At 38.8% G+C, this 9,394-nt stretch overlaps 1 protein-coding gene across 5 annotated transcripts in view; it reads right to left on the bottom strand.

Moving 5' to 3' along the window:
• Positions 1-668: 668 nt before the first annotated feature.
• Positions 669-9,394, bottom strand: part of LOC139691700 (uncharacterized) — a 50,580-nt gene continuing 41,854 nt past the window's right edge. For all 5 annotated transcript variants that reach the window (XM_071589543.1, XM_071589545.1, XM_071589546.1 and 2 more), the window contains 3 exons: positions 7,825-7,950; positions 5,274-5,379; positions 669-1,643 (listed from right to left, as the gene is read on the bottom strand). In XM_071589543.1, coding sequence (XP_071445644.1) covers positions 772-1,643; positions 5,274-5,379; positions 7,825-7,950 — 1,104 coding nt within the window. In that variant the 3' untranslated portion in view covers positions 669-771. The remainder of the gene's footprint in view (positions 1,644-5,273; positions 5,380-7,824; positions 7,951-9,394) is intronic.

Below are 9,394 nucleotides of genomic sequence, written 5' to 3'. Positions count from 1 at the left end.
TATGTGTATGTATGTATGTAAATATATATATATATATATGTATGTATATGTAATATATATATATATATATATATATATATATATATATATATATATATATATATATATATATATATATATATATATAACACATATATATATATACACACATACATATGTACATACATATATATACTACATATATTTTATATATATATATATACAAATTTTTATATTTTATATATATAAACATATACACATATAAATTATATATATATACACATATATATATATATATATATATATATATATATATACATATACATATATATATACATATATATATATATATATATATAAACATATACATATTATATATATACATATTTTTATATTATATATATATACACATACATATAAATATATATATATATAAACATATACACATATATATATTTTTATATAAATACAAATATTATGCATATATATGGACACACACACACACACACACACACACACACACACACACACACATATATATATATATATATATATATATATATATATATATATATATATATATATATATATATATATATATATATATATATATATATATATATATATATATATGTAAATATACACACAAATATTTTGTTATTATATATACAATACATGTTATGGATAGATATATACAGACATTATGTGTACATATATATATTTTTACATATTTATATTACATGTACACACGTGTGCATTTGCGATATTTGTTTCTCGAATGGAAGGAGTGCTTCAAGGGACAATGGCAGCCGGTACTCCGCCATGCGATGACGCCATGTGACTCTTGGCTTGGTCTCTCCGACGAAATGTTTTGTCGCAGACGCTGCACGGGAAGGGACGTACGCCCGTGTGCAACCTCATGTGCACTGAGACCTGGTGTTTCTGCCCAAACGCCCTGTTGCAAACGTCGCATTTAAATTTCTTAATTCCGGCATGAATCAAAACGTGTCTCTTCAACTCGGCACGACCCCGGTACGTCTTTTTACATTCCGCACACTGGAATCGTCCCTTGCTCGAGTGAACGGCTAGATGGGAGGTGAGATACGCCTTCTTCTTGAACGTCTTGGAGCACACATCGCATGAATAAGGCTTTTCGTCCGTGTGTATAAACTTGTGGTCCGCTAGTTGGTATGCGCTTTTGAAAGTCTTCAGGCATACCTCGCACGTCTTTGGTTTGGTCGATCTGATCCTTTTCACTTTGACCTCCGGCTCGGGTGTACGTTTAACCCCGAGATGCATTGCGTACATGTGAACTTTCAATGACTTCACCGTGTTGAATTTCCTTTTGCAAATGGTGCACTGGATTTTGTTGTTGGCCGATGACTTTTTGCTTCCTCCGTTAGCGGACGGTTGTACTTCGACAGCACTTCCGAGCGACGAAGCAGGCATAGTTGAACCGCAATTGGTTGAGCCAGAACCCGATTGGTTGACTGTTTCCCCATTTACTCCGTCGACATAATTCCTTTCATTCTTCGTACCGTGATTTCCATTTAAGTTTGTCGATGCAGTACGAATATCATCTCGGATTCGGATGGCTGCTCCATTATCACAAGACGCCGTCCATATCCGGGACGTACCACAGCGGTTCTTGGGCTCTTCAATACCTGCAGAAAGAAGATATGTTCAGAATTAATGTATTTACCGTCAGAACATCATCTGAGCCACAAATACAATAACCAATTATAAATGAATACAAAGGCAATTTGAAAATTAAGGTTTTCTTTTCTTTTTTAATGAAAAATCATATTTATTCTCTCAACTTTGCGTACATCGTTTGAAAAGCTTGAGCATTTAGCTATTTTTCTACGTGGTCGCCTTGTGGATCAATCACTTTTTGCATCTCCTTGTAAGCAGCTTTTTAATACCAGCGTCGGTACCTTTCTCCTGCCGCGGCACCAGAAGCCAACTTCGATGACTGCTTCTCTGATATAATAAATTCATCCTGTCATTTAGTGTGGAAGTGTACGGTGAGAAGTGTACTATGGACATCAAATGGACGTGCATCGGAAGTGGTGCAGGGAGTTTGTCTGCTGGCCAGGAAAACGTCCTAAGATGAGCAGCGGTCGATGGGGCGGCCACCGGAGTTTCCCTTTGGAATATCAACAACGGTGGCTCCAATGGACGAGATATCGCGATATAACCGGAGGGAATTGACCCTTCATTAAGACGAAGGAAGGCCTTAGAATGAATGAAGAGAGAGAGAGAGAGAGTGGCTACTTCTCTGTGCTGCAGAATATTGCGTGTGTCGGAGTTCAATCAGTTACAAACAAGGCGTCTCTCCTCACTTAAAGGAAGAGTGTGTTTGCGTATCATAATACAATGCACGTCCACGTGTCTTCACATCAAACGATGACCACCCCCCTACTCAATGGATTCGGCCGATGGGATATATCATCGACCACCCTCCTTAAAGCTCATACGTTGCCCCCCAAGCGACTAACACTTGTTTCCTGCTCTCAAAAAACACCTTTGGAGGACAGAAATTCAAGTCAGACGAGGAAGTGCAAGAAGCAGTCCTCAAGTTGGCTTCGTGTTACGTGGTGGGAGAAAGGTACGACGCCCGTATTAAAAAGCTAATTACAAGGATCCAAAAAGTGATTGAACGTCAAGGCGACTACGTAAAAAAATAGCTAAATGCTCAACCTTTCCATACGATGTACACAAAGATGAGAGAATAAATTTGATTTTTCATGAAAATAAAATAGGAGACCTTACTTTTTGAATCGCTATCGTAGATCGACTCAAGTGTAATGAGATTCTTATATCTAAAAGACAAAATGTTAATTGTCAGATTATCAGAAGAGGCATGGAGAGAGCTGATAGGAATGAAAGCTGGCGGAATAATAATGAAATCCGTTAGGTTTGCAGATATGATTGTGCTCTATTTTATCAGTCAGTTAATAAGGGATTGAAACAATGCTAAGTTCATAGAAAAGTCAGTGCGATAGATATGTCATGAGAGCAAACGATAGGAAGAGGACTATGGCATGGGGTGTCCATTATCACCTGTGCTGTTCAACATAGTACATGTATAGTGAGCTTTCCGAGAGTAATGGTTTGATTTTTTCAAAATAATCCATTGAGCAGATTTTCTCAGATTCTTAAAATTCTTTCAAAATAATCCTTTGAGCAGATTTTCTCAAACTCTTAAAAATTCTTTCAAAATAATCCTTTGAGCTGATTTTCTAAAACTCTTAAAATTCTTTCAAAATAATCCTTTGAGCAGATTTTCTCAAACTCTTCAAATTCTTTCAAAATAATCCTTTGAGCTGATTTTCTCAAACTCTTAAAATTCTTTCATAATAATCCTTTGAGCAGATTTTCTCAAACTCTTAAAATTCTTTCAAAATAATCCTTTGAGCAGATTTTCTCAAACTATTAAAATTCTTTCAAAATAATCCTTTGAGCAGATTTTCTCAAACTCTTAAAAATTCTTTAAAAACAATCCTTTGAGCAGATTTTCTCAAACTCTTAAAAATTCTTTCAAAATAATCCTTTGAGCAGATTTTTTCAAACTATTAAAATTCTTTCAAAATAATCCTTTGAGCAGATTTTCTCAAACTATTAAAATTCTTTCAAAATAATCCTTTGAGCAGATTTTCTCAAACTCTTAAAATTCTTCAAAGTACTCCCCCCTTGGGCCTCTAAACATTAGTTCCAGTCACTCTGCCATGACCGGTATATGTCCTCGAAGGCATCTTTGGGGACCTCTCTCATAAAAGTTCTTCTGGTCACAGTTCTTCTGAATGGACAACAAAATTGGTTCTTTTCACAGCTGCCTTAACCCGAGGGAACAAAAAGTGTTTGTCCAAATTTGTTCAATAAATTACTTAAACAAAAGAAGAGCATAACTTTTGGAGGGCACTCTGTATTAATACGTGAACTACCACTTGATACTGGCGATAAAATCAAATACTAATATGTTAACCCTCTTAGTGCGGTGGGCCGATATATCGGCTCTTGCGTAGGCTATTGTTTAGATCGCTCTAACTTATGGTTTTTTCTTCTTAATAATTTAATAGTTTTTGTGCTATCGATAGGGTGAATTCCATACAATTATATAACACATTTTTTAATTTTTTATTAGCAATTTTAAATGCTTTTTAAAAAGTATAATTCTCACTATAATTTTACGTTCAGTTTTGTACATGTCAGGAAGATCAGCCTAATTGTTTGCTCGTTTTTTTTCTGAGTGGTCTTTACACTATGAAAAGCCACTGAAAGGCTACTAATTAATCTGTGTTCATCTGTAATCTCTTTAATGTGTTATGGTATGGTGGTGTTGATATATAACTGCTTATTCAGACTTTGTTGAGACGATGGAAATGAGAGCACTGCTTTGTAATCATTTTGGTTTCTCTTGCCATCACATCCTATCTAATCATTTGCGCCCTGTGCATTGGATCACATTGTCAGCAGTTCTCTGTGAGTTAGAACTTGGTTTTTTTCCGCCTTTAGACTGTAAGCACATTGCCGCAGTCTCAAGGAAAGGGGATAAGTCCCAATTTGACTAAGGTGAGATCAGCCTTTTCAACGAAATCGAACTATGCAAAGGCCGACAAAAAAAATTTGCAATTCACTGGTTTTTCTTTACTTATTTATAATTTTTCCCACATGTCTTTTTGATTCTTTCTTATATTTAAATATGGTAAGTTTATTGAAAAATGTTTTTAGAAAAGTATTAGTATTGTGTCTAAAAATCGAAATATCATTGCTAAAAAAAATATTCTTCAAATTTATAATACTGTAATAATTACATTCATTCGTCAGATGATGTAAATGTATTACATCATTATTAACTACAATATTATATTTTAAAATAAAAAAACTGCATATGGATATCCAAACAAATAACTTCATAATGTTTTTTTTCCTAAGGTGATACATTTTCTTAAATTACACATTGCACTTCTCACTAAGTACCCCTGGAATCCCCACCGCACTAAGAGGGTTAAGAATGTTGGAGAAGGACTGTGGACTTATAGAAGACCTAGTCATCGACGCATTGATGCCACTGACCCATTGAGCAACCAATTGACCGACACACTACACCACATCTCAGACAACTAACCCCACGGCTTGAATATATTGCCTCACTCATTCTTCTAGCGTATGGCACGCAATAATTGAACGAGCAGGAGTTTGTTACATGTCAAACACTACATGCCGCTGTCTTGTGTGGGCAATTGCGCAGAAAAGCAGTAGCTCAAACTAGGACTAGAGTATGTCCTTACCTTGCATAAGGTCCGAAATGGATTCCTCCTCTTTGACGGAGACACCTAGTTCCTCGGCTGGTTGGTCAGTGTCCACATCAACTTCCTCCACTTTGATACGGACGTTCTGAAAAGGGACAAGATTTAAATTAATCAACTAAGATCACATGGAAATTGAACACTTATATTTGTAAATTATGAAGGAAAACTAGGAATTGATGATCGAACAACCTTATGCAATTACTAAGTTTTGTGCTAAACTGAAACCGGAATCTCTTGCGGAGAGGAGACAAAACAAAATGATCGATAAGGCTTACGTCGGGGGACTTTGCTCTTTCCAGCTCACTCAAGTTCAGATGTGGTCTTAGAAGGCCTTCTAAGGAGGGCTCGGAAGAGCTACACAATACTCTTTTGAAAAACATCCGAAAAAAAACTATTATATACAACAGTTCCTCGAAAGTCAATAGCACTTTAGACATAGCTTTAATTCTTTCTAAGAGCACCCTTCGTGCATATCAACAAACCGATGTACCATCTCAGCACCTGTGCCACGCTTTTGGTACACTTCCTGTTCCATGGCATCAACAGGACCCTCGTTCAAGACACCATTACGACCTCTTTCAAACATAATCTCTAAAGTGGTCCAAAATGGTACTCAAACTAAGGATTGTACTTGGGTCGTACTCAAAGGGTCATGTCTCTTCACAAGTAGACCAGTTATTCTGAAGACAATCCGGGTCAGTTTGAACAGTGGTCTGAGAGGTCAAAGAGGGCAAAGAGATTGCAGAAGACACAAGAAGCAGTCTTCCTAACGACAGCACCTTGGGGAGTCCATCTTATGGCAATATATACAGGGTCGCACCCAAAAGTGGTAGGACTGATTTTTTTACAAGAATTTTATTTACGATATACTCACATCGACTTAATAATCTTCAAAGTATGCTCCTTGAGCTGCTACACACTTAGTATAACGTTGCTCCCATTCCCCGTAGGACCGCTGGAAATTTTCTTTGGGGATGCCGTTGATGACCCTCGTCGAAGCCTCTTGAACGGCCTTTATCGAGTCAAAACGTCGTCCCTTGAGCTGTCTTTTCATCGGGGGGAAGAAGAAGAAGTCCGGTGGGGCCAAATCGGGAGAATAGGGCGGGTGCGGCAACGTGGCAATGCCGTATTTGGCCAGGCCTTTGCGCATGGCCAAATCCTGTGAAATAATGCGTTGGACGTTGGATGCAGACAGACCCAACTGGTCTGCAATTTCTTCACTGGTTAAGCGTCGGTCTGTGTTCAGCAGTGTCCTCACTCTGTCCACATTCGTGTCGGTTCTTGCCGTCGACGGCCGTCCGGAGCGATGGTTGTCTTCAACGAGCTCCTAACCCTCTTTAAACAACTTGTGCCCCTCAAATACTGTGGAACGGCTTAAGGCAGTGTCCCCATAAGCCTGCTTGATCACATCGAGGGTCTCAGTTGCTGTCTTCCCGAGTTTCGCACAAAACTTCACGGAATAATGTTGCTCTAAATTCAGATTCATTTTGTTTTTCGACATGGACAAAAAACTTGCTTCACTAAAAATGGTGTCCTCACTCAACGACAGCCCGCAGGCGACTGAGGTACGTGTCGGTCTGTTGCTAAGAGCCCCCTCCACCTTACCCTGCCAGGCAGACCCCCCTCCACCGCTCCGTTTGCACCAGAGAAAATCAGTCCTACCACTTTTGGGTGCGACCCTGTATATTCCATCTTCTTCTTCTTTCCAATCACTGTTTGATAAAGTACCCTTCTTGGAAGTCCTTTTAAGGCAGTTAGGCTTTTCAATTAGTTCTCTTGTGTTGTTTATTTACTTTATTTTGGTGTCTTCCACGTACTCTTGTGCCTTAATGATGTACCACGTCCCATATTATTACATTTTATTGCATTTCAATTGGGAATATAGGAAGAAATCGCAGGGGACGAGATCTTAGGCAAATAAGGAGGATGATCAAGGATTAAGGTGATTGAATTTATTGCAGAAACAAGAGCAAACAATCAATGTTGAAATTGCAGGTTGCTGCACCCGCCCTATTCTCCCGATCTGGCACCACCGGACTTCTTCTTCTTCCCCCTGATGAAAAGACAGCTCAAGGGACGACGTTTTGACTCGATAAAGGCCGTTCAAGAGGCTTCGACGAGGGTCATCAACGGCATCCCATTAAGAAAATTCCCAGCGGGCGTACAGGGGAGAATGGGAGCAACGTTATACTAAGTGTGTAGCAGCTCAAGGAGCATACTTTGAAGATCATTAAGTCGATGTAAGTATATCGTCAATACAATTCTTGTAAAAAAATCAGTCCTACCACTTTTGGGTGCGACCCTGAAGTCCGCGTCAAGGCCACCAGATTGCACCAGTTCACACATTTACTGCATAGACTACGTAGTGGTATTAAGGGGCAGACAACTTAAAAGCTTTCTTAGTCTTACTATTGCTCTATGGAAGGCTATTGTCCTTCTCTAAATATGTTCATACAGTAATGGAAAGCTTACGGACATACCTGGTACCCTTTCGTCATCATTTCTTACAGACTTTTAAATTAAGACTCACCGGGAAAGATGCAGGGACTTCCCCGCCCTCCAAACCATAAGAATCCTCTCCCGGGGTCACCTTGGCAACTTCTTCTTCCTTCCCATAGTTCTCACTGAGATCCAGACTCTCATCTTTGACACCAATCTACAACATGAGAAGGCATTTGCATTTGGAAATCAAATGACTGAATGACGTAAATGAATGGGCAGGACACTAAACAATTCGATGTCTCCATAAATACTCTGCACTGATGCACCAACAAGGTTTGTTTGGCAGGGGATTGGAAGCGTCAGGCAGGAAGGGCAATACGTGAGGATAATGAGAGAGGAAGGGAAACGGGAAGTATGAGGGTAGACTGAAAAATAATGCACACATGCTTGTAGACACCACAAACAAAATGACCTTCAGAAGCACTCCTGGTCTGGTGGCATGTGGAAATAACATTCTCCCCACTCAACATACATGGGCAGGTTTGAGGTCGTTACATTGTTTATCCAGTGTAGTATTTTGAAAAGCGGATGAAGTATGGAGACGTGTTCTGGTAATACCAACAAAATGACCTTCAGAAGCACTCCTTTGTGGCATGTGGAAGTAACATTCCCCATCTAAACACGCATGCTCAGGTTACATTGTTCAACCAGTGTAGTATTTTGAGAAGCGGATGAAGTATGGAGACGTGTTCTGGAAATACAATCAAAATGACCTTCAGAAGCACCCCTTTGTGGCATGTGGAAGTAACATTCCTCCCTTCAACACGCATGCGCAGGTTTGAGGTCGTTACATTGTTCATCCAGTGTAGTATTTTGAGAAGTGGATGAAGTATTTGAGACGTGTTCTAGTGTTGTGTGATATATATGTCTACATTTGCGAGTTAATAAACAGCGTGGCTTTATAAAAGTGACCCCTACTGAGATTCAATCGTCGTTTAAATGCTTTTATATGGTGACTATGCTGTTTATAGGTCTACTGTTAATCCATTGGCAGTCAAATTTCGTGGTTACGAGTCTGGAAAAGACATAATTGTTGATGTAGAAACATGAGCAGCGGACGTCCGAGATTACTGACCCACAGACGATATAAACATCGCAAACTGGTCGAAGATTTGACTCAAAATGACCAAAAGCGAATAGCTTATCAAAAGCATATCGCAAACCACCATATTGGAGTCAAGTTTGTTGTGTTTTAAAGGCATTAGGCTGGCCAGCCCATAATAATCTTTTAAACATGACAATACAACGCTCGTTGCCATACACACACAATTCAACAGCGCAACTAACTGAAGAGGCCATTGCGAAACCAGTAAGAAATTTGAACTGATTCCCCACCGTCCTTATTCCCTTGAGATCTTGCAATGCCTTTTGCGATTTTTATTTTTTTCCTCTCAACTCAAAGAGACATAACTCAAAGGGTAATCATTACACCTCAGACAATGGTAAGGCGAAGGCATAAAATTTGATGACAACACGCTGTTTAAACTGGAACCCCAAAACGTTGGGGAACCCAAATTTTATAGGCGGAAATGACCACAAATTTAAGGGAAAATGCCGGGCACAGAGAACAAATAAAAAAAAATTTTCTTTTCTAAATA

Source organism: Hetaerina americana, unplaced genomic scaffold, assembly GCF_022747635.1.
Source record: "Hetaerina americana unplaced genomic scaffold, ioHetAmer1.1.p SCAF_39, whole genome shotgun sequence".
In the NCBI taxonomy this organism is placed as follows: domain Eukaryota; kingdom Metazoa; phylum Arthropoda; class Insecta; order Odonata; family Calopterygidae; genus Hetaerina; species Hetaerina americana.
The sequence above is the reverse complement of the archived record's forward strand: the minus strand, read 5'-3'. Positions and strand labels throughout refer to the sequence as shown.